The sequence below is a fragment of the Carlito syrichta genome, unplaced genomic scaffold (assembly GCF_000164805.1).
Source record: "Carlito syrichta isolate Samal-C Ts95f unplaced genomic scaffold, Tarsius_syrichta-2.0.1 Scaffold305319, whole genome shotgun sequence".
Lineage (NCBI taxonomy): Eukaryota > Metazoa > Chordata > Mammalia > Primates > Tarsiidae > Carlito > Carlito syrichta.
In genome coordinates, this window is record NW_007249415.1 from 895,264 (window position 1) to 919,682 (window position 24,419).

Below are 24,419 nucleotides of genomic sequence, written 5' to 3' on the forward strand. Positions count from 1 at the left end.
CTGAGGGGATATCCACCTTTCTTACCACTGCTGTCACCAAGGCCCGGCAGGCAGAGACTAACTGGTTGTGTACATCCATGTTACATCTGCATGTTTTTTCCATATTTGCCTGATAAATCTGCTTTTATGTGAGATAAATCCCAGGATAGATGGGCTTTTACCCAGGGCCACAACACTGCTGCTCCCTGGTGTTGCTTCCAGTATGTGTGGGTCATGGGACACCAGGTGCCAGGGGTCATGGAGTGTCCGCAGCACGCACACACACACACACACACACACACACACACACACACCACATGCATGCACACACACAAAGACACACACACCACAAAGACAGATATATGCCGTGCACACAACACATGGACACACACACACACACAGAGATACATACTACATAGACATGCATCCCACACACATTCCACATGCCAACACACACACACATACACAGAGACATATACTACACCAATATGTGCTCCACACACGCATACCACATGCACACACATAGATACACACCACACATATACCCCACACATGCACACACACATGCAAAGACACACATGCCACATATACATACTCGCCGTGCACACACATCACATGCACACATACACACACAAAACACACACACCACACAGACCATAGCAAATGTGTGTGGGGGTCTGTGGTGTGTGGTGTGTGTCTCTGTGGTAGTGTGTACTTGCGCACATACACACCCTTCCCGCACATACACACCCCTCCCGCCCACCTGCCCGCCTCATGGGCCTGGGTGTTTCTCCTGTGAGTTCTGTGGAGTTGAACACAGTGTCAGAGAGAGAGACAGACAGTCCCTGCCCACCTCCCCAGTGTAGTCCAGATGTGCAGCCATGAATGGAGGATGTCACAGGGTACAGCCACAGGTCGAGCCCACTTCCTGAAGTATGCTTCTGCCTGGGGCCACCAGCTCTCCTTGCTGTTCCCTGAACAGCCCAGGCAGGGCCTGCACGTTGAATGGTATGCTGTGGACATCCATCTGCCCAGCCTCTCTTCCCAGGACAGTGTCCAGAACAGGACAGTCAGGTCGAGGGAGAGGAACATGTTCTCTGTGGTTCTGTGTGCCTGGCTCACAGCCAGTTGACTTCCGAAGGGTCTTTCTGGTTGATGACTGGATGTGACCTGCAGAGGACCAGGCTGGTGCCCAGGCAGAGGCCAGTGTGCCTTCCCCAGCAACCCTATACTCCTACCCCACCTTCTTCCTTAGAGGAGGCAGGCGCTGGGTTGCACCAGTTGGGGTGAGGCTAGCCTGCCTCATGTGCTCTCCAGGTCTGCTGGGGCTGGGGTCTCAGTCACCATCCTCCTCCTCCTCCCTTAACCCCAGGCTTCTGGAGACTTTGGCAGCGGGCTGGAGGGGACCCGAGAGCTTCTCAGGGAGGAGACGGTGAGTAGCTACGAGGGCCAACCTGCCCTCCTGGGTCCAGTGATGGGGCCTCCCTCTGACCAGGTTCCCATCCCAGAAATGGGTATGCACATGTGTAACTTCAAGGGCTCCCTCTGTAGCTTGAAGACAAACTCTTGCCTGGAAACAGGGACACTGGGACAATCCAGACAGGCCCTGCACCCAAGGACAGGCATTCCTCTCACAGCTGTGTCTGGGCTGCCTTGTAACTCTGGTGGGAGGGCATTCTTTACATTGGGGTGGGGCTCCTGACCCTACACAGTCCTTGTCCTTGGAGTGACCTTCATTGTCTTTGCCCCACCCCCTCCAGTGTGTGGGAGACCATAAGGGATGAATTGATTTGTGAATCTGGCCCAGGGGGAAAAGGCTGTGCAGGGGGTCATGGTGAGGAAGGGCTTCTGGGTGGCCGGAGTCATGACCTTTTCCCAGCTCTGACCACCTGAAAAAACACAGAAGGGGGAGGAGAGGTCCTGGTGGGATGACAGGGATTGTGGCTCTTCCAGTTTGGATAAACCTTGTGGGCCACTCCACCTCCCAGCATTTGGGGGAGGGGCATTTCCTATCTTCCTGGAGAGTCTCGCCCCAGGGCTTAGGCTGCCCAAGGTGGATGGCAGCGCCTGCCTACCTGTCCCCAAGAGGGGCACTGGGGTTTCCCTGACCTCTGCACTGCCCAGACCTGGCAGCTCTTGGAACCCCTGCCGGACCCCATGGCCTCTGTGTGCCTGGTCAGCTGCCAGCCCTCCTCACAGATGTGGGTTGGTGTGGGAACTCCCATGGGCCCAGGGTGGGCATCTCATGCATCAGGAACGAAGACACCCATGAATATCAGAGCTGTGCCCATGAGACTGAAATGGCCCCCACCCAACCCCCAGGAGGCTCAGGTTGTCAATGATCAGATGGGGCCTACCCCTGTGTTCCCACCCTCCCCCCAGAAGCTGCTGTGTTCCAACGGGGGCTCTGGGCCCTGACCTGAGGGCACTCTAGAAAATCCACCAGAGGGTAGACAGCATGGAAGGGATTGTGAGACTCATCTTCCTTGGGTGATGCAGGCTGTGGACCTGTTTTTCATGCCCACCTGGCCTGAGATGTCTGCATGGCTTGGCTGGCCTTGGTGCAGGGCCTCTCAGACCTTCTCATGTTAGCAGGGTTTGGCCAAGGAGACAAGGCCCGGTGTCTAGCTCCAATTGCTGCCCTCCCACAGCTTCCCACCCCCTGCCACTGGACGGCAGGGAGCCTTTGGGCAAGCCACACAGCACTGCCCAACAGTAGTGACCACTGCTGTCTGTCCACCTGAACCAGCCTCATCACCAATATAGAATGGCTCTGGGGAGCACAGGCCACATGTGGAGCCAGGCAGGGGCTTCCTGCCTGCACAGCAAAGCCTCTGTGTAGTTTGCGCCCTTGGCACTGTGGAGTGCTGGGAACAGGGATGGTGAATGCTCAGGACAGCATCATGGTCCAGGGAGAACCAATGCAGAGGCTGTAGTCATGGACACGGTGTGGGGTCCCCCATCAGGACCCTCCACAGTCATCCCATGGTAGTGTGGTCATGGGAGGGAAACATCCCCTCTTGGGAGATGTTGGGCCAGGAAGCAGGACACGGAACTGTGCCTGGCCATACCCACAGTTGCTAGGAGGAGACTTACAAGCAGCTCAGGGGCCCTGGAACTTCTTCCTATTTAAGATCATGGTTTTCCTTATCTTTCTTAGAATTTACAACTTCTTTATTTTATACGCTGAGTAAACACTGGCCTGATGAATTTGTGGCATGCACTCACAGGACATTGTGTGTGCTGAATAACCCAGTGCATTTTCCCACTCTGTCCCACAGAGCGCATCCCTAAAACCCAGCCTCCCCAAGCCTCCCCCTGTCACTTCTCCACCCTTGGCTGGAGACGGCAGCACAGAAGATTCTAGGATGGATGAAATTGAGGAAGAAACCACAGTGGCTACGTTAGGAGGTAATACTCTTTTCTGCATGTGGTGTGTGTTATGTGTGTGTACATGCGTGGGTAAAGTGTGTGGTTTGGTGTATGTGTGAGGTGTGTGGTTTGTGTGCATGTATGTGATGTGTATGGTGTGTGTGTGTGTGTGTGTGTGTGTGATGGGTGAGGGGCCACCTGTCCACAGCAAACACACTGGTAGGAGCCTAGCACCTACCTCCCCTCGCTGTTTGCAGGTGAGGTCCTCCACATAACCATCTCTAGTTGAGCCCCAAGGGAAGTGGGGTACAGCGGCCTCTGCCTGATGGCTCCTTCTCCTCCCAGGCAGCACCCTAGGCTCCCTGTTGCTTATGGCAGGAATCTGTGGGTACCTCCCAGATCAGTGACAGTGAGAGGCTACTTACTCCCCGATGTAGGACTGCAGACCGCTCAGGATTTGGAGGAGGTAGAGTTGAAGCAAAGCCGGCCTTTGCCTGGGGCTCCCTGGGTAGGCCATGGGCTTTGGTGTGGGGCACCAGGACAGCCCCTCATGGGATGCTCTGGTCAAAGTTCGGTTGTCCATACCTAGATGAGCCTACTTCTGGACTCCATTCTGTTCCGTGAATCTAAAATTTTCTGTCCTGACAGCCATGTCTATCCATCTTAAATACTGTGGCTTTATGAGTCTGAAATCAGGCAGTGTTAGTTATCTGACTTTGTTCTATCATTGCTTTAGAATTGTAGGATCTTTGCATTTTCATGTAAATGTTGGAATCAGGTTTTCAACTTCTACAACAAAAAAGGAAAAGATGCTTGCTGGAGTTTGATTGGAGTGTTGTTCAATCTGTAAATCAGTTTCTCGGGCACTGATATCTTAATAATATTGTCTTCAGACCCAGGCTCACGCTGTATCTCTCCTTAGTGAGGTCTTCTTTGATTTCTTTGAACAGTGTTTTTGCTATTTTAAATGCTCCCTGAGGCAGGGATTTGGGATTTGTTCTAGCTAACACTTACTTACGTGGGGACTCAGAGCTCTACCCCAGGCATCCCTGGGCACGTGACTGGGCTGCCCCCTGGTGGCTGTGCCGTGGTACTCAGTGGGACCCACAGGTGCATGGGGTCTGGTGCCATGTGCTGCCCAGTTCTGGGCCCACCCAGCCTGGGTGAAGAGGACTAGTCCAACCCAGCTCACCCACTGGGCTAAGTGCGCCCAGGCGCAGGGGCTGGGGTCGAAGGTGGCTGCCCGCCACCAGTGTTCTTAGGCTGTGTGTTAGATCATTTGTGTAGAAATGTTGATTTTCCTGAATGTGACCTTTGGTTTGTAAGGGGATATTTTCTTAGGGGATGCCTCAGGCTTCAGGAGAGGAAGGCTTGAGAGAGGGAGGGAGAACAAGAAAAGGGGGAGAGAGAAAGAGGGAGAAAGGGAGAGGAAGAGAGGGAGCGGGGATAGGGAGAGAGAGAATGGTAGGAGAGAAAGGAGAGGGAGAAGGGAGTAAATTGTGCTGAGGCAGATGGCGGATCTGAGTGCTGGCTCTGGGTGTTCACTGTGCTTCCCTTGAAGGATTTCTGTTGGTTCTTAATTTCTTTAAATTAAAAATCGATAGGGGGGAAAGGAACAGGAAGAAAGATGCGTGATAAGAAGGCATTTTTGGTGGGCAGAGTCTCCTTCCGTAATGAATCCGAATCCAGGAAGCATCTTCCAGGAGGCTTCAGCCATCGTCGGCTTGGAACAGCCACTGGTTTCACTGTTGGTTTTAAATTCTCTCCCATCTCACATGCACTGGCTTCGGAGTCCCTCCCACCAGCTCTCAGGGTGCCAGCAGAAGTGTATGCCTAGGAGCGGCCTGAGGTCTGGACTCTCCCCAGTCCAGCAGGCTCTGGGTCTGTGCACACTGGGGGCCACTGGGGCAGAGCCTGGACCACTGCCAGGGACTAACAGAGGCCTTCTGCCCCTTCCCAGCTCAAACCCTTCCTGGCTCTGATTCCATGAGGGATGGGAGTGTCCGGAGCCCTGGGAACAGCCTGAAAGAGGTGAGGCCACCCCTCCATGACCCTGGGCCACAGAGACCCTAGAGCAATAGTGACCTCAGGAAGCCTGCCCAGCCATGCCTCCTTCCTTTGTGCCCTCATCCCCACCACTGTGCATCCACCCACCCTGCACGTCCACCCTGCCTGTCTACTGTGGGATGCAGAGATCAGCTGGGGGCTTGGGAGTGTGCAGCTGGGGCACACGGACAGTGTGTATGGCTCTGCTTCAGCCTGTGACCTGTGTTTTCTTTGTTCCTAGGGAGGCCTGAAGGGGCAGAAGGGAGAGCCGGGTATTCCGGGCTTGCCTGGCCGCACTGGTCCCCCGGGCCCTCCATGCTCCATTGGTCCCCCAGGACTCCCGTGCCCATTCAGTCCCTGGGGTCCAGAAGGCCCCATCAGTCCCCAGGGCCCCTCAGGTCCAAATGCACAACCTGTCCCTGGGCCACAGGGACCCCCGGGATTGCCAGGGAAGGACGGTGCCCCAGGAAGAGACGGCAAGCCGGTGAGTCCCAGTTGCCTGTCTGTCTGGTCCTGGCTGGAGGTAGGGGGCTCTGGTGAAAGGGAGAGGGTGTGGTGATGTGCAAGAGGCCAGGATCAGCAGGGCAGCGATGTCCTTGGGACCCTGGAAACTCCAGGACCAGCCAATACTTTGGATTGGTGCCAGGAGGAGATGGAGGCTCAGATGCAGCCCTGCAGATTTGATGGAGACTCCGACTTCATGTCTGGAGAGGCGTGTGCGCCCCCTAGTGGGGCTCTAAGTGGAGGGTGCTTATCCTCAAGTAGATTCTCGGGGACAGGAGTGACTGCCCAGCACTCACAGCCTCCCTTGTACTTTCCAGGGGGACGCTGGCGAGGATGGAAAACCCGTAAGTATGCCTTTCTCTCTGAGCTGATGTTGTCTGTGGTGCTTGCATGAGACCCTCGGGCTTTCCCCCCGTGACACATAAACTTGACATGGAGAGGAATTTCACAAGGAAACCACTTGGAAATGCAACTTAACTTTTGTTAAGAACAGATAAGTTTAACTGCTGGTAGGAAAGTGAACAGTGATGCGTTTGCATGGAGATGCTGGGGCTGACAGCAGTAACCCAGAGAAATTGCTTGCAGGGGAGAAGGCAGCGGCTGTCCCCAGCTACAGGAAATGCCCAACATTCAGATTTTTTAAATCAACATGATTTCCAAGAAACACAATAAAATAACACAAGAAAATTGCAAATAAAGATTTGGGAGGCAGCTTTTACATGATGGATACAGAAAGTAGGGGTCACGTCACTATCCTTAGATGCAGTGGAGTTGTGTTAGAAACAGTTGGAAAGGGTGTTTCATGCTGACCACAACCAACACTCATGACATCCTGCACCTGACAACAGAACTGCATGTTGAGGGCCATGACACATTAACCAGGCATTTGGGAGCCTGCACAGGTTCGCCTGCATGGGTAGAGCACACATGTGCATGTGCATGTATGTGTGCATGTATGTATGTCTCAGGCAACAGACTTGCTCTAACAGGCCATGTTAGATTTTCCCAGCTGTTAAACCCTGCCTGACTTTGTCAAGCTCACGTGGACATTCAAAAACACTGACCATCAGGGGTGTCCCTCACCCACTTACCCAAGGAGTAAACATATAGGCACTCTGTCTACAGTGCCCACCACATATCACACACACACATATGCACACATCACATACTACACACGGACACAGTCAACATGCACATTCCTACAGACACACCATACACACCATGCACACATGCACTCTACACCATGCACATACATGCCATATACCACACACCTTCAAAACATATCATACACACACCATGCAAAAACATGTGTGCATATACTACATGCACACATACATACACACACCTCACCTCACACATACCACAACACACATTCAACATATATCATACACACCACACAGACAATGCACAACATACAAGTACATATACACCTAACATGCACCCACCACATGCATGCACACACAGCAAAACAAAAACACTTGACACATATGCCCATTCTTATAATACAGGCACACACATACATATATGTAACAGCCCCAACACCCATTGTTTGTTGAGGACGTCAGTGAGGAAACCCCATCCACTCCGTTACTGCATGAGAGGTGTTACCATAAGAGCCATGGGGCCTCTGCAGTGGTGGTGTCAGCTTTGGGGCCTAGTGCTTCTGTGGACTCTCTTGAAGGGTGCAGAACCAAGGGTTGTTGGCAGTTGAGAGGGTGACAGGCAGGCCTGCTCCTCTCTGACCAAGTTCCTGTTGTTGTCTTCCAGGGTGACACTGGGCCACAGGGCTTCCCGGGGACCCCGGGAGACATTGGCCCCAAGGGTGAGAAGGTGAGTCTTCGCTGGCAGAGGCAGTACCCTTCCTGTCTTGGGCCCTGACCCAAGGTGGGGGCTCTGTGCCCGAGTATGACAGGATGATCTTGTGTCCCCAGGGAGATCCTGGGGTCGGGGCAAGAGGACCCCCAGGACCTCAAGGGCCTCCAGGGCCCCCAGGACCCTCCTTCAGACATGACAAGCTGGTGAGTCCGGCCTGTGGCCTTCCTCACCCTGGGACCCACCTTCCTCCAGCCTGGGACCCACCTCCTGATGGTGCCAGGTAATCGGTCCCTCTGTGTCTCTCCCGTAGACCTTCATTGACATGGAGGGCTCTGGCTTTGGTGGTGACCTGGAGACACTGCGGGTGAGTGGCCCTCGGTCAGTGGCTGCTGCCCAAAGTCTCTGAGAGATGGGTCGTGGCCCCTGTGAGATTCAGGGGGTGCCATGTGGGTGAGAGCAGGCCTGTCAGTGGTGGGGTCCTCACCCACAGTGCTGTGTGAACCACACTGTCTGTTTGCCCCCATCCAGGGCCCTCGAGGCTTCCCCGGCCCCCCCGGACCCCCTGGTGTCCCAGGTCTGCCGGGCGAGCCTGGCCGCTTCGGGGTGAACAGCTCTGACATCCCAGGACCCGCAGGGCTTCCTGGTGTGCCCGGGCGGGATGGAGCCCCTGGGTTTCCTGGCCCCCCGGTGAGTCTTGCTTCCTACCATCAAGCTGGGGCCCTGTCTACTGGGAGTGGGGGGAACGCCAGGCATGGGGTCTTCCCTCCTGCCCTGGACTTCTTAGTCATTCACAGCTCACCCAAATCCCCAAGGGGCAGCAGACAGCGTCTGTCTCCTGGTGCACCCCATGGGCGAGGGTGCCAATGTGACCACAGCAAGGCTGCTGCTGCTCTGGCTTCATGGGTCTGCTGACTGCACAGAGGACGTCTCCATGGTGACTCCCGTGGGAGGGCCAAGGTCCTGTCCCAGGTCCGCTACTGGGTAACTGGCTGGAGGATCTCACACCCTGCTGACTCTGCTCATGGAGTCCTAGGGTCCTGTGGGCCGATTTTTGCCAGCTCTGGGCAGACACATTCCAGTAGGTGCTGGGGCTGCTGCTGGTGTGACGAAGTCCCACGATACCAGCTTTCTGTGGCCTGTGTTTTCACTAGGTTATACCATGGCCCTGTGATTCAGGCACAGCTCCCTGTGTGGGTGACTACCCATAGCTTAGCCAACCAGCCCCGCTGTCAGCCCCACACTGACGGCTTCCACACCCACCCACAACCACCTGGTGCCCATGGTGAGCACTCCCCAGGACCCATTCCAAGGGACAGTCTCAGGTTAAAGCACATGACTCATTCACATTTACCTATGCTGCCAGACAGTCTGTCAGAGGGTTAGTGGCTCTCCCTAGGGCAGCATGGTGGTGGCCAGCCCTGCCCTTCTCATCCTCCCAGTGTGGCTATAGCCCTGTGGTGTCCAGAGTCACAGGATAGACCACCTGCCTTGAAACTCAGTGGGAGCCCCAGTGACCACCTGCCAACCCAGAAACCTTTTTAATGATGAGATTCCATCCAGACTTGCTCTGTTTCTCTCTCCCAGGGACCCCCTGGTCCTCCAGGAAGAGAGGGGCCCCCCGGAAGGACTGGGCAGAAAGGCAGCCTCGTAAGTGTCTTCCTACAGGTCCAGTGTGACGGGCCCAGCGCCATGCCATGTGGCCAGTGTGGATGAGGCCTGGGCATCTGGGGGCCGCCTGGTGATCTCCATGGAGGGGAAAGGCCAGGAGTGACCCCTCATCACACCCCACAGCCCGGGTTTTGGGCTCTGGTGGCCACTTAGACCTGCGCTTGCAGGGCTTGGCTTGGGTAGAAATTCAGGGCTCTGTGCAGGCAATTGAACTAATGGTTTTTAGGAATATTGACACACTCGTTTTGAACTGAGAGTCATATTTCAAGCTTCAGTTTTGGTAACCTCAGTAGTGGGAAAACTTTCATGAGGCTGCATAATGAGCTGGATGAGGTGGCTTACAACTGTAATCCCAGCACTTTGGGAGGCCAAAGCTGAAGGATTGCTTGAGGCCAGGAGTTCAAGACCAGACTGGACAACATAGTCAACATTGTGGGACCCCATCTCTACAAAAAGTAAAAATTTAAAATTAAAAAAAAGAGACTGCCCAAACCTCTGACTGATACAAGTGTCCCAGGTTCCCAGGTGCTTCTGTGATGACCCAGTGGGAGGCACCAAGTCCGAACATCTGGAATACACACTTCCACAAGAGGTGTCAGTGAGCCATGAATGGGGCTGTCTTGTTTTGGGTTGGGCAAGGACACTTGTTTTAAATGAAGCTCCGTGCTCAGAGCCTGTTGTTTCGTTTGACAGTTGAGCTAAGGGCCCTTGCACCAGGCAGGAGGCCTTCATGCTCACTGGGTCGAGGCCACAGGCCCCGTGTGGCCTCAGGACAGGTCTTGGCTCCCCTTCTGGCCAGTGTCTACCCCACTAGCAAGGAGGTGATGGCAGGAACAAGCCCAGAAACTATTCAGTCAGCACTGATGACAGAATTCAAGCTGGGGTAGGGATGAGGCCAGAGATGGCTGTGTACCCCTCCCCTCTCCTGCTGTGTGCTCCCTCCCTCCTCCCCCCGCCACTGTACCCCTCTCACCTGGTGCGCCCCTCCCTCTCCACCAAGTCATGGGTATCATTGTTGTAATCCTACTCTTTCCCCCACAGGGTGAAGCAGGTGCCCCCGGACCCAAGGTACAAATGATACACCCTGGCATGCCATCCTCCCATCCTTGGAGCTGCTTGCCCCAAGGAGGTTGGGACCTGTGTCCAGTGAGCCTTCCTGGGGCTGACGTGACTGCAGCTCGTGTGTCTGTTCTGCCAGAGTCTCCTGGCAAGACTTATTCCTGTGAGGTGGCTGACACTCTGAGCTCTGGTCTGCTGGTGAAATGTGACCAGAGGTGTTCTGGAAGCTGCCAGAAGCTCCCCGTGAAGCTTTCAAGATAAAGGGGTCCCTGAGTCAGGCTCCCCATGCCTTCTGTGGGGGCTGTCCATCCTACAGTGCTGATGAGTGCCTTGGAGGGAATGCTGGGGGAGTCCAGGGCTTCCTGGGGGCCTGGTCCCACCCTGAGGCCTCTTAGAGCCTCTGGCATCATAGTTCCTGATTTCCAGTCGACCTGGCCTTCGCTTGGGCAACCTGAGGTCTGAGCCACAGCCTGCTCGACCACACACTCATCTGGCCACCCCCATAACCCCTCACCAACCCTAACTCCTTCTAGGTCTATTCAGTGGGAGGAACTTGAGAAGGGGCCAGGGCCCTGCAGAGAAAGAGGCCCCTGGAGACTGTGCAGGACCTTATTTCCATGTCTGGGTCAACCCCACCACCTCAGACAACCCCAGGAGGTCCCAGCGCCACTAGAATGGGGTGGGTGCTGACTAGAAACTTCCTGGCAAATCAGAGGGGCTATCTGCCTGGGGAAGCTACCTGAGAGGGACCAAAGCCCAGGCTGGGGAGACTAGGAAGAGCCAGTGGAGGAGGAGCAAGGGAAAGAACTCCTGGGAATTAGAAGGTAGGAAAGCCTCAGGAGCTGAGAGTACCATAGGCTCCAAGTGAACACACATGTACACAGATGTATGCGCACACACACATCTCTCTAGCGTATATGCACACGTGTATCTAGCATATATGCACATATATTTCTAGTAAATGTCCACACAAACGTATCTCTAGTGTAGGTGCTACATGCATGTATACACATGGGCTTCAAGTTAAATAAGGGAAGTCTTTTGATGAAATTTAAAATGAGAGAAAAGGCTAAAACAGTAATAAAAAAAAGTAATGAAAGATAAGACAAGATTATAACATGTGCAAATGAATGAATGCATTTATAACCGGATATCCCTAACACCAAAATTAGATACTATCATATGAAGATAATGCAAACTTTAAAAAATGAAAACCTCAAGGTGAATGAGAATTCTAGATCCCTACACCCAATTATAAATCGAAAAGGATGAGATTAGAAAGAGGTCTTAAACAAATTTTTACAGAAACTTTTTTTAAAAGATTAAAAATTAGGTAAGATTTTTAAGTATGATAAAAGGAGGCAAGTCACTAGATAGATTAAAACCAAGAAAGTGAAGTTCAAAATTTCAATAAAATTAACCCTCAGGTAAAGTGGGTGGCAAAATGTTTAAAAATGTTACTTGTTAAAACAAAATGAAATAGTAAATGGAGTTAAAGTGCATAGAAACTGGTCCCTTGGAGTTTGAAAATAGGAAGCGGGCGGGGGTTGTGTTGTGTCAGCAGTGGGGGAGGGGATGGAGGGTGGGCTAAAGCTAGGAACCTGCTGGAAATGTGGGACATGTGGAGGACCCTTCCTTGTTGGCAGGCCAGCGGGGGCCCCTGCTGTCAGACTGGGTCCTTGACCCTGTCAGGTCAGCAGGTCACATTCCTGCCCTTGTTTTGGGCCAGCGTTGGGCTCACACTATCTCATTCAGCTTTGTCCCGAGTCCGGGAGAGAACTATGGTCCTCTGAGTTTACAGATAAGGAAACTGAGGCTCAGGGAGATTTAGTGCCTGTGATGGGAGGGCAGGGGAGTACATCTGGGTCAAGCCGGCACCCAAACCCAGACCCCTGCTCCTGGCCATACCCTTGACACCAGGGCCTCTCTATCACCCATCCCTGTGTCCCAGCGCGCTTCCTTGCACTGGGCCCTGGCCAGGTCCTTGCATCCCTTGCACACCAGATGGCTGGGGCTGTGGGACCCTGACAGACTCTGATATGTGCCTCCTGGCTCTCTTGCTCCCCATGGCCCTTCAGACTAACCAAGTCACAGCAACACCTGTGCCACCATAATCCCAACTGCCGTGGTGTTACCAGGGTTTTCATCCCATGGCTGCACCCTGAGCCCCTCTGCTCTCTCCTCCTGCTCCCTCCAGCGGCCTGCCCCTCCTCACCTGCTACAGCTCCTCGCTGTCCCTGCCCCCACCTGCCGGGCCAAGGCTGGAGGTAACAGGCGCATGTGCAGCATGCTGTGTGATGCACGGTGTAGACCAAGGCCCAATGTAGACTGATACCCAGTGTCACGCGCGCTGTGTTCTCCTCTGTTGTCTTGTCTTTAAGTGGATGAAATGGGCTTATAAAGTTAGAAGAGAGAGATGCTGTTGGGTGTGCGTGGCTTCGTAGAATGTTATTTATCTCTTTGGACTTTTAGGTTTTTAAGAAGCATCCTAGGCTGGGCATGGTGGCTCATGCCTGGAATCCCAACACTGGGAGACCAAGGTGGGAGGATCGCTTGAGCCCAGGAGTTTGAGACCAGCCTGGGCAACGTACTGAGACTTTGTCTCTATTAAAAATAAATAAATAAAAGTGTTCTAAGAAAATCAAGCTCACTGGGGTGCAGTGGTCACCTGGGGCTAGGCTGGGACCCTGATGCTCTCTCCTCACCCTGTGCAGGGAAGCAAGGGAGACCCCGGCCTTGCTGGTGTTCCTGGGGAGAGTGGCCTTGCAGGAGCTCCTGGACCCACTGGACCACCAGGCCCCCCTGGACCCCCTGGGCCCCCAGGACCAGGATTCGCTGCTGGATTTGTGAGTACCATCTGCTCTTGGCCTCCAAAAGCCTTGGTCTGCAGCCTGTGGCTTCCTGCTCCCTTCCCCACCCTGGGTACCTCCTGGGTAATGGCCTCATAGCATCATCTCAGCCTGAACATCCCAAGTCCCTGCAGGACCCATGCCTGAGCCCTGAGTGGCTGCACTGACCCAGCAGAACAGTGGGCTGGGGTTGGTGTGGCACCAGAAGGCACTAAACAAGGGCATTGATACCCTGCTGTCCCAGTGACTAATCGCAAGGAACATGGTACAGCTACACCCTGGCACATGCACTCACACTAGCAGTGAATACACAAACCTGAGACAGTCTGAATGGGGCCATCCACACCCACAGCCCTGTTATATGGCAGATGCTCCCCAGGCAAGGATGGGTCTACCCAGGTCACTCCAGGCTGGTCTCTGCCTCTCAGGCACTGCCTGTCCTCAGGGAAAGCCCTCATCTAAGATGGGACACAGGCCTGAGTGTCCCTCGTGTGTCTCCTCCAGGATGACATGGAAGGCTCCGGGGGACCCTTCTGGTCGACGGCCCGAGGCTCCGATGGGCCACAGGTACTGCCCACAAGCGGGGTCTGTCCATCTCTTGGGGGAGGGAGGCACTGCCTGGAGCAGGGGGCATCCCTGGGACCAGCCTCACGGGGACTAGGAGCAGCCCTGCAGAGCAGTGAGTCCCGCATGGCCTGGGCACTGCCTGCCTTGGGCCACCTCCCCTCTTTGGAAATAGTCCCTTGCTGAGCTGAAGAGTCATGGCACAAGGACTGGGCCTCCACTGCAGGGAAGCCCCATGGGTGGTCAAGATGAATAAGCAGGGGGCAAACGGGCCCCAGAGAACAGGTGTTTCTGGGAAACATCGAATTCTTTTTGTGGCTTTAGTTTGGGAAGTAACAATATTTGGCTGAGTAGAATCAGAATTATATAAAAATTGAGCATTCCCCTGAAATCTCCACCTTGTCCTGCTGTTACTGTGTATAGTGGTCAGGATTAGGTCAGCAAGGAGTAACCAAAGTCCTAAAATAATCAGGGCTCGGATGACTCCCCCTTCGTCTCTCTGCTGTTGCCCCTCCAGTGACACAGTCCCCACCAGTGATACTGGCTGTGCCGTGGGTACCATAACCCCTGCCATAATCCCTGCCGGGGGGACACGTGGGGTAACCCGAAGCCACAGCATTCAGCTTCACCTCAGAGACCTAGGCTATGAAGGGCATGTGTGGTTGAGACACATGTCTTATTCTGAACATAATGAATGAGAAATTTTAATGGGGCAGAAACCATTTTCATAGAGTGGCTTTGCCATTTTAACTTGGTACCCTTCCTTGTATTTCTTTAAGTCTGAGTTTTTGCCAGTGGGTTTGTTTTCTTGTGGATAAAGCATCTTCCAGCAGGGCCCAGTGCTACACAAATGCTACTAACGCCATGTCTCCTCTGCCCAACAGGGACCACCTGGCCTGCCAGGACTCAAGGTCAGTGAGAGAAGAGCCTGGGACCCCCAGGGTTCTGGGCATTCAGTGGCTCAGCCACAGCCTCATACTCTGGGGTTGAAAGAGACAAGGTCTTACATGTGGTTCTAATAACAGGAGTAGTAGGAATTCATCATGGGAAATATAGCAAGTATAGCAAGTAGCCTGATGGGGAGACAGCCACACACAACCTTTCCCCAGACATCCAATGTTGTGGGGCCATCCCAGCTTCTTTCTAAAGTCCTGGGAATCACGATTCCTGGCTTACATGTCTAAAGTGTGTTTGTGGACTTGGGAAGAGCCTGGGTATCACACCCCCAACCTCAGGAATCCACAAGCTCCCAAGCTTAGGGACAGTAGGATGGTGAACCCCTGGAAGACCTGGGAACTTTGTCCTCTGCTTCTCCAGTCCCTGGGTGACACCAGCCCCTCACCTGACACCACAGCCCCCATCCCCTCAGACCCTGAAACTTCCAGGGCAGATACTTGAGAGGCTGGAGAAACCCCTCCCCCCACCCCCACCCCTAGGGGCCTCATCTGGGGCTGGGGTCCTCTCCTCAGTGCTCTGGGAAACCCAAGGGCACAAAAGATTGCCCCTCGGATTGGACCCTCCTGCTGGGGCACCAGGTCCTTTAAGAATGTTTTGCTTTGGTTTACAAAACATTGGATATTTCAAATGACTAAAATTCCAGAAGGGCATATTTACTAGTTTTCTTAAATTGTTAAAAGTGAAGCCATCTCAGCAGTTACTTCTTAACCATGAAAATGATGGCATATGTCACCAACTTCCAGAACAGTCCAGGACCTTCCGCTTGTGAAACTGCAGGGTCTTTGCACAGGATGCTCAGGGTTGGGAGAAAGGTGTAAGATGTATCCTAGGTAGTCAGCCTCCCTCCTATGGAGAATGGTGGGCCACCCTGGGTGGACACTCACCAAGCACCTTCATCTACCTAGGGGGATCCTGGGATTCATGGACCTCCAGGGGCCAAGGTAAGCCGGATCATGTTCAAGAGATTGACCAGCTGGGGGCAGGGAGGCCCAGGGCGAGGCCAGAAGTCCTGCCCCCTCTGGGCCTCAGCAACCAGGGATGACAGCTTGTCCCCAGGAACTGGCCAGGCCTTGGTGTGGAGGCCAACTCAGCTCCAGCCTCTGAGCTGGCCTGGGGGTCAGACTCCTGTTCTCCCTCATTCTTCCTCATGGCTGGCCTTGTCTCCTTATAATTTAAGGCATGCCTATTTCAAAAGAGACCCCCCCCAGGGCACCCACCCAGCTCCAGGGCATCCTCCAGGACATCCCTGGGCACCCCCAGGTTCTACTAAATTACATAGGCTTCCTCTTCTCCCACAGGAGCCTCTCTAGAGCTGTCTGATCACATAGACCCCCCTTGGCCCCTGCCACCAGTCCCCCATACCCCCTTCCCCCACCTGCCCTCCCTACCTACCCAGAAAGCCCATAAGTGTGAGTCACCCTTCAGGGCTTGACCGAGAGAAGCTTGGGTGGTCATTGCATCCACAGATGCTGTGAATTCCTCAAGGGATGTCCCTGCAGCCACAGGCATGTGACTGATGCCCAGCGCCCCCGTGTGTCCCTCTCAGGGAGAAGTTGGAGCAGATGGCGCCCCCGGGTTTCCCGGCATCCCTGGCAGAGAGGGCCCTTCTGGGCCCCAGGTGAGCAGCCATGGTGGGTCCAGGGTGCTGAAGGGTAGAGTCCTAAAAGACCAGGCCGAGATGGGGGCTGACACCTGGCATGTTCATGGCCACTCCAACCCTATCCTCTGTACCCCAGGGCTTTCAGTGGTTGCCCCTCTTTCCTCAGGCCCCATTGGTTAGGGAATAGAAAATTCTCCATGTCTTCATTAAAAGTCAGTCCCTGGCAGTTGAGGGGCCTTGGAAGGGGTTCCTTTTTCTGTTTATGACCAACCATTTCCTTCCCATCTCTGCAGGGACCAAAAGGAGAGAGAGGAAGTCAGGGAGAAAAAGTGAGTGTCCTCGGGGGCAGGGTACAAGTTCAGGGTCTGGGGGTGCTCAGTGGGTGGGCATGTGGGGTGGAACGTTCTGGCATGACAAGGCTGGGGTGGGGCGTGCTCACCTCACTCCCATGGGGTGGAACGTCCAGCACAGCAAGGCTGGAGGACCGTCCCCAGGCCCATGCTACTTCACCCTGCCCTTGGGCCGGTGCCTCAACCCTGTGAGATGGGATGTCCTCCAGCCCATGCCTACTTCACCCCCATGGGGTGACACACTCAGCATGGCAAAGCTTGGGGCTACCCTTGGGCCACTGCCTACCTCACCCCATGACCTGAGACATTCAGAGTAGAGACCCTGGAGGCAGCAGGGTCAGCTCTTGGCGGGGAGTACAGCGTATAAGGCATGGTGGGCTCCAGGTGTGGCCACAGCAGCCTCAATGAAGCACTGGACATGTGGTATTCTCTTCTAGGGCGACGCAGGGAAGGACGGAGTGGGACAACCGGGCCTCCCTGGACCCCCCGGACCTCCAGGACCTGTGGTTTACGTGTCAGAGCAGGACGTAAGGACCCTGCGTGGGTGGGCACCTGATTTACCTAGACCCCCCCACCAGTGGAGGGGGATCCCCTGCCTCGGGCCATGCTCTCACGCCACAGGGACAGAGGAGTCAGCCCTTGGTCAGAGCCCAAGTTTAGTGTCCAAGCAGTACTCCCTGGAGCTGGAGCTTAAGCTATCTGCTAGACACAGGGCCCAGGGTATGGGGCTGTGTGTGGTTGGCAACTCAGATCCCAGCTTCCCCTTGGTGGAAGGGGCCATCTGCGGCTGAGTTGAGAGCAGGTGTGGGTGTGACAGCCTGGCTCAGATCGCAGCTCCCACACCATCAGCTGTGTGACCCGGCACATGCTCCCTAGCCTACCTGTGCTTGATTTCCTCATTGAAGATATGGGGAGGCATGGAGGACAGTCAGTGGAGGGCCTGCTCAGTCAGTGGAGGGCCTGCCCAGACTGACTAGAGCAGCAGAAAAACAACAGGCGAGTCCAGTGGTGTGAGGGCATGCAGGCCCAGAAGGTCGTGGCTGGGCCACTGCCAGCCTGCCCCTGCCATGTGGACTTAAGCATGATGGTCAGTCAGAAATGCCCCACGCAGGTAGGACTGTCCCTCATCTCCACATGGCGGACAAGAAAGCATCTCGTGGATTGTGAGACATATTTTAAACCAGAATGGACTTAAAATCATGGCCCTTAGGGAGTCTGAAGTCTGGGTCAATGACTGCTCTGAACTGAGGGTAGCCTCTGCTGGGGGAGGCGGGACCCCCGGGAAGTGGCTTCAGGGTCTACCTGAGGGCCCTTCAGGCAAAAACCAGACAGACTGTAGAAAGCACAATTTTCCTTTCACGTTTCCTTTTTTGATATTGTTTTGTTGATCTTGCAGTAGTAACATAATGGGAGCTGAGTTTAATCATAAATGCAGCTTTTTTTCCCCCCTCAATGTTAATTCTCTCCTGGCTTGCTGACAGGGAACTGTCCTGAGTGTGCCAGGACCCGAGGTACGTGTGCCCACCTCACCTTCAGCAAACACGCCTGCTGGGGACTTGAGTGTGGGTCTGGGTGTGAGTTCAGGGTGTGTGAATCTGGGTATAGATCTGGGTGAGTCTGGGGTGTACATTCTGGGTGAGTGTCTGGGTGAGGATCTGAGGTGTGCAGGTCCAGAGAGTATGGGTCTGAGTGTCGGTCTGGGGTGCATGGTCTGGGTAAGGGTCTAAGGTATGCAGGTCTGAGTGTGGATCCGGGAAGCACAGGTCTGAGTGCAGGTCTGGGGTATACGGTCTGGATGAGGGTCTAGGTTGTACAAATCTAGGTGTGGGTCTAGGGTGCTCAGGTCTGGGTGAGGATATGAAGTGCATGGGTCTGGGTGAGGGTCTGGGACATGCAGGACTGGGTGGGGCAGCAGCTGGATGGCATGTCTGGCATTTCTGGATACAACCTGGCCCCAGGCTGATGTGGTTCCTTTTTCCCCAGGGCAGGCCAGGATTTGCAGGCTTTCCTGTAAGTAACCTCACTCCAGAGCTGAGCTAGGGAGGGGTCTTCTCTTTGTAGAGCTGGGTAGGCCTTGTGCAGCCAGAGGGGTGGGATAGTCAAGGTCCTCGGGAAATGACAATGTTAGTGGAAGTCAGTGAAAACCTCAGCAAGAAGGGGGGTGGAAGGGACCCCCAAAGCTGAAGGACCTTCTTGTACCTGAACAGAATCCCCAGGGGCCACTTGGTGCAAGGGGGTCTTGGTGGGGTGTCACTGGCAGGGCCGGACAAGGCAGGCACATGACCAGGAGCAGCTGTGGGGGAAAGTGTGAGTGACTGTCTAGGGTTGGAGAGGCGCTAGATGACTTGAGCTCCTCATGCCTGTGTGGTCTCCATTCTAGGGACCCGCAGGCCCCAAGGGCGACTCTGGCTCCAAAGGCGAGCGGGGCTCCCCAGGACCCAAGGTAAGGAGCTCACCGCAGTCCTCCTGGGGCCAGAGCCCAAGAGGCCCCTCAGCAGCCCAAGCCTTGGCCAATACCGAGTGCCTTTCGGTGACAGCCCCACTTTGTGACCTAAGGGGCAGCCCCAGTCCCCAGATGACTGGTTGTGGGGTGGCACCTGGAGACCCCCCCCAGGCTGACCCAGCCATGTCACCCCAGTGGATTTTGACCAGTGGTGTGACAGATTCCAACTTAAGCTGTGCCTGTGGTCATTTCCCTGGGACCCATGAGATGACCCCAGGCTGTGACGCTTGATCCCAGGGGCCACTTTGGGTTCTGGGTGAGGCCTTAGGGGTCCCCCAGCCTGCTTCCCCTTCTGCCATTCCAGGGTGAGAAGGGGGAGCCCAGCAGCATCTTTGGCCCCGATGGCAGCATCCTGGCCCCAGCCCAGAAAGGAGCCAAGGTGAGGGCAATCATTTCCTTTCAGCAGAGTTGGGCTTCTGAGGACTGTGGAGACAGTGTGAAGGGGCTATCTTCCTGAGATGGGGGCCAGCTCTGAGTCTCTTCCAGCAGGTTCTGAAGCATTCACAACTGGGCCCTTGTGGCCCTTCCCTTTCTGTCTACTTCACATGACTGCATTGGGAGGCCCCACCAGCCTCTTGTTGACCCCTGCCCTGGAGCCTACCTTGCAGAGAAGAGGGGTCTGCCTACCCTGCAGGAGATGAAGGACCCAGGCTGCACCCAGCTCTCTCCCTTCTAGACTTTTCCTGGGGGTACTGAGGCTGTGGGAAGTGGGTCCCTGGCCCTCCTTCCTCTCCATGGTCTCAGGCACCTGCAGGATCTGGAACATGGCAGGGCCAGGGGTCAATCCCTAGAGGGGCCTGTGTCCTGGGCCCCATCCCCAGCAGCAGCCACCAGACAGGCACTAGGGAAAGGGTCTGGGGAGGAGCACATGGCCCTCCAGGACTTGGGGTGGGCCTCAGACACAGGATACCAGGACCCAGAGAGATCCTCACAGGTCCTGCCCAGCTTTACCTCTACATGGGGCCTGAGGAAACCCCAGCCAGAGCTCTGCACAAGCAAGACCTCACCCCGAGTCTGGGCCTAAGGGGCCTGTGCTTGCACCGGCATAGTACCTGATCTAGAACCTCCTTCCAGCTGGCATGTCCTGTTGCCTGTGACCCTGGGCACCACCCCAATGAGTCCAATGGGCATAGGGGTCCTTGGGGAGGCTGTGCTGATGGGGTAGGCTGCCACCTGAAGACACTTTCTGATTTTCTCTTCAGGGAGAGCCAGGCTTCCGAGGACCCCCGGTGAGTAGGCCCCTGGTGCCCTTTGTGGTGAGCATGGGTATGCCATGGACTAGAAGGACATGTGTCACCTGTGGCTGCTGAGCATGTGGCCCAGGGTCATCTCCAATTGCAGCTGTAAAATGTGCAGGCAGGTGAGGGGCAGGAAGCTGGGCAGGCGGCCGGAGCAGGTGGGCAATCCCAGGGGCCGGCCCTGCATGGTCCTCCTTCGCCCAGGCCCCAGCACAAGGTTCTAGCTGGGCTCCAGCCACCTACACCATCTGCCTGCTTCAGCCCAGCTCCCTTCCCCTCTAGGGCCCCTATGGACGACCTGGGTACAAGGGAGAGATTGGCTTTCCCGGACGGCCGGTAAGGACCTGGGTCACTGGGAGGCGGTGGTGGGGCCTGGCACATGTGGGCGTCCCAAGCTCAGTGGCGGCAGGCAGAGAGGAGTGGACAGCTGTCCTCCCACTGTTCTCCCCCAGAATGCACCTGCCTGAGCACAGCTCTCATTCCCAGTATGGCTGTAGAGAGCTTGGACCCATTGGGGGGTTTGGGGAGAATGGGCTGTGGGCCTGGGTATGCCAGAGTCAGCCACGCCTCCCCAAAGGGTCCTCAAGCAGGAAGGAGGGGAGAAGGGCCATGGCAGGCTGGCTCAGGAGTTGATCCTGGGTGGGGACTGAGGGGGATGGGGCCTGTGGCAGCCACACTGGGAGGACACAGGCAATACAAGGGTGGCCACACACATCATTTCTTCCCCTTGTGCTCTTCCCCAGGGTCGTCCCGGGGTGAATGGACTGAAAGGAGAGAAAGGGGAGCCAGGAGACGCCAACCTTGGAATTGGCATGAGGGTGAGTGTCCTGCGAGGGACAGCTGGGACACCATGAGCCACAAATGGCCTAGCCAGCACCCAGGATCCCAAAGCTCATCTGTCAGAGGCTGCCTAAGAGCAGCTCTGTGGTGTGGCCATGCCACACTGGATCTGGGACACGCACATGCACACTTATACCTGTGTACACACACACATGCATTCATATACATGCATACATATACATACATCTACACTTGTGTGCACATGTGTACACAGACATATGCACATGTACATATGTGCACCCATACACTAATACATGTGCATGCATGTAAATACATATACTCATACATTCACATATATACATATGCACCCATGCATGTATACATCACACATGTATACAGCCATACACGTGTACATGTGCACATGTGTAAACATTCATAATTCACACATGCATTCATATATTCACATATATGTGATGTGTACACCCATACATGCATATATGTGTACACATATATGCATGCATACCTGTACACAGTCATACTCATATCCACATGTACACAGGCACATTCATACATAGACAAATACTCATACTTACATACACGTACATGTGCACATAAACACATGTGTACATGTACACACAACCCAAGCCCATCTGGACCAGAAGCCTCGGTGGTTTTCTCGAAGGGCACCCATGGCCAGCATGTACCTGCCAGTCGTGATCTCTGCTCAGCACTGTATCATAACCTGCAATAGCTGCTGTCTCTCAAGCCCAGGGTATTGCCTCTGTGATGTCAGTCAGCAGGGCATTCCAATCGCTTTCTGCCTGAGACAGCTGCACAGGACACAGGGCTCCCTTCCTAGGCACCGGTTCCCAACTGAGCTTCCCTCACTCAACGGAGTACCTGCCCTGTGATTCCTATCTCCCCTACCCTGTCTCCCTAATGGGCATAGACACATGGCCTTTCAGGCAATTCAAATGTCTTGTGGTCTAAAATGTGGCTGTCACTGTGTGAAAAATCAAGAACAAACTGCAGCATTCTACAGAGTACTGACAGTGACACAAAGATGGGTCACGTTTGTCAACAAGGAAAAGATGGGCTCTGGGATTTTGTTCTCACTGTCTGTCTCTAAAGTTGCTTGAGTGGCCGCTAGCCTCACAAGGGGCATCTTTACTTGGGTGGCAGCAAACTCACTCCTGTTCATGAGTCCTGGGCTGGTGGTCCCATGGAGCTGGTCACTCCATGCATCCCTCTCATGGCCCCTTGTGAGCCCGGGGCAGGTGGTCCTCTGGAGCTGGTCATTCCACATGTCCCTCTTATTGGCCTGAGATCCTGCCTCCTCCCATGGACACTGTCAGGCAGCAGCTAGGGATGTGACAACGGGACAGACAGGCAGGCGAGTGACCCAAAAAGGGGACTGACTGAAGGAGGGGAGAGAAGCGTAACCTCATGCCTGCTCCACCCTTTCTCCTAGGGCCCCTCAGAGGCCCCTGGCCTTTGCTGGGTGGGTGTGCAGCTATCAGAACGAGCCCTTCTGATGCTGCCTGAATCAGACCCTCCAGTTAGAAAATAAACACAAATTCAGTGAAATCCACACACACGTTAAAGCCTCTAAGAGTTGCTTCCCGGATTTTAACTCAGGGATACTTGCTGACCTGCGTGTCGAGTCTGAAAATGAACGACCACAGGCATGGGCATGTCCATGGCTGCCTGGCAGTCGCTTCACTCCTCCCTGAGGCATGTCTGAGCACAGCTCTGCTCTGGAGACGAGGTCAGCCAGCCTGTTCTCATGAGCCCATGGCCCGAGTGAACTCATGGCACTCTTGGTTTTACACTGGCAGATGCATCTGGCTTTCTGATTTTACTGATTCTCAGAAACTTTCCTACCCTTGCCTACTGCCTGGTCAGTGTCGAATGACTGGCCAGGAACCTGACTGACCAGAGTTTTCTGTCCCCACACAGGGACTGCCTGGTCTCCCAGGGCCTCCAGGACCCCCAGGCCCTCCAGGGACTCCTGTCTACGACAGCAATGTAAGTCCCCAGGGCACTCCAGGTGCCCATGGTTCCTGCAGACTTCTACCCTCACCACTGACCTCTATATCTGGGGTCCTACTGGGATGGGCCTGTCTGGCAGACTAGATTATAAGGCAGTGGATTATAAGGCAAGTCCCTGGGGGAGGGGAAGGCCCAGGCAGGGGAGCTCTGGCTCTGGAGCTGCTTCAACTGGAAGAGTGCTAAGGGCCTGGGCCAGAGGCACCCCCTTACCAGGCTCAGAGGCAGTGCCCCTTGAGATGCTACTGGTTCCACACGTGTCCCTCACAACTGTGTGGGGGAGGCTGCAGCATAGCCTCACAGAGAGGCTGGGGCTTCTGGGCTTGGGCCCCTGAGCAGATGGGGCCTTGGTTTCCAGAACACCACCCCCTCAGCGGCCACCTCTGTCCTGTTCTTTGCAGGCATTTGTCGAGTCCAGCCACCCTGGGCCTCCGGGATTGCCAGGTGAGGGCTCCAGGCTCGGCAGGGATGCTCCAGACATATCTCTCCTCCCTGATCCGGCACCAGTGGGAGTCGCCCTGTACCCCGAGGCTGGTGCCACATGCTCAGCCCACACCCAGCCCTGATGGTCTCACTACTCCTCCACCGGCCCTCAAGGCCCTCAAAGCCCCACAGATGGGTCTGAAATTGGGCCCTCATCGACTGTCCTCAGCTGAGATTCCCCTTCCCTGCCATATGCAGGCAGAAAAATGCACACACACAACCCAAGCCCATCTGGACCAGAAGCCTGGGTGGTTTTCTCGAAGGGCACCCCATGTCCAGCATGTACCTGTCAGTCGTGATTTCTGCTCAGCACTGTATCATAACCTGCAGTAGCTGCTGTCTCTTGAGCCCAGGGTATTGCCTCAGTGATGTCAGTCAGCAGGGAGTTTCAGTCGCTTTCTGCCTGAGACAGCTGCACGGGACACAGGACTCCCTTCCTAGGCACCAGTTCCCAACTGAGCTTCCCTCACCCTCAGCTGCCCCAACCCTTTGGCAGTTAGCACATGTCTCTGCTCTTATAAGCATCTGTTCTGACTGTCCCCATGTCCATCCCCAGGAGGGGCACTGTCCCAGAGGCCCTTGCTGGTGCATTCAGTGATGGGC

General features: G+C 55.0%; 1 protein-coding gene across 2 annotated transcripts in view; it reads left to right on the forward strand.

Annotated features, from left to right (window-relative positions):
• COL18A1 (collagen type XVIII alpha 1 chain) overlaps positions 1-24,419 on the forward strand; it is a 52,548-nt gene that overhangs the window by 17,940 nt on the left and 10,189 nt on the right. For both annotated transcript variants that reach the window (XM_008061574.1, XM_008061575.1), the window contains exons 4-30: positions 1,352-1,411; positions 3,261-3,390; positions 5,312-5,382; positions 5,639-5,881; positions 6,219-6,245; positions 7,669-7,731; positions 7,833-7,919; positions 8,027-8,080; positions 8,245-8,403; positions 9,301-9,363; positions 10,426-10,452; positions 13,158-13,289; positions 13,797-13,859; positions 14,741-14,767; positions 15,719-15,754; positions 16,360-16,431; positions 16,707-16,742; positions 17,201-17,290; positions 18,245-18,274; positions 18,747-18,773; positions 19,144-19,206; positions 19,571-19,645; positions 20,469-20,495; positions 20,787-20,840; positions 21,248-21,322; positions 23,244-23,312; positions 23,735-23,777. In XM_008061574.1, coding sequence (XP_008059765.1) covers positions 1,352-1,411; positions 3,261-3,390; positions 5,312-5,382; positions 5,639-5,881; positions 6,219-6,245; positions 7,669-7,731; positions 7,833-7,919; positions 8,027-8,080; positions 8,245-8,403; positions 9,301-9,363; positions 10,426-10,452; positions 13,158-13,289; positions 13,797-13,859; positions 14,741-14,767; positions 15,719-15,754; positions 16,360-16,431; positions 16,707-16,742; positions 17,201-17,290; positions 18,245-18,274; positions 18,747-18,773; positions 19,144-19,206; positions 19,571-19,645; positions 20,469-20,495; positions 20,787-20,840; positions 21,248-21,322; positions 23,244-23,312; positions 23,735-23,777 — 1,903 coding nt within the window. The remainder of the gene's footprint in view (positions 1-1,351; positions 1,412-3,260; positions 3,391-5,311; positions 5,383-5,638; positions 5,882-6,218; positions 6,246-7,668; positions 7,732-7,832; positions 7,920-8,026; positions 8,081-8,244; positions 8,404-9,300; positions 9,364-10,425; positions 10,453-13,157; positions 13,290-13,796; positions 13,860-14,740; positions 14,768-15,718; positions 15,755-16,359; positions 16,432-16,706; positions 16,743-17,200; positions 17,291-18,244; positions 18,275-18,746; positions 18,774-19,143; positions 19,207-19,570; positions 19,646-20,468; positions 20,496-20,786; positions 20,841-21,247; positions 21,323-23,243; positions 23,313-23,734; positions 23,778-24,419) is intronic.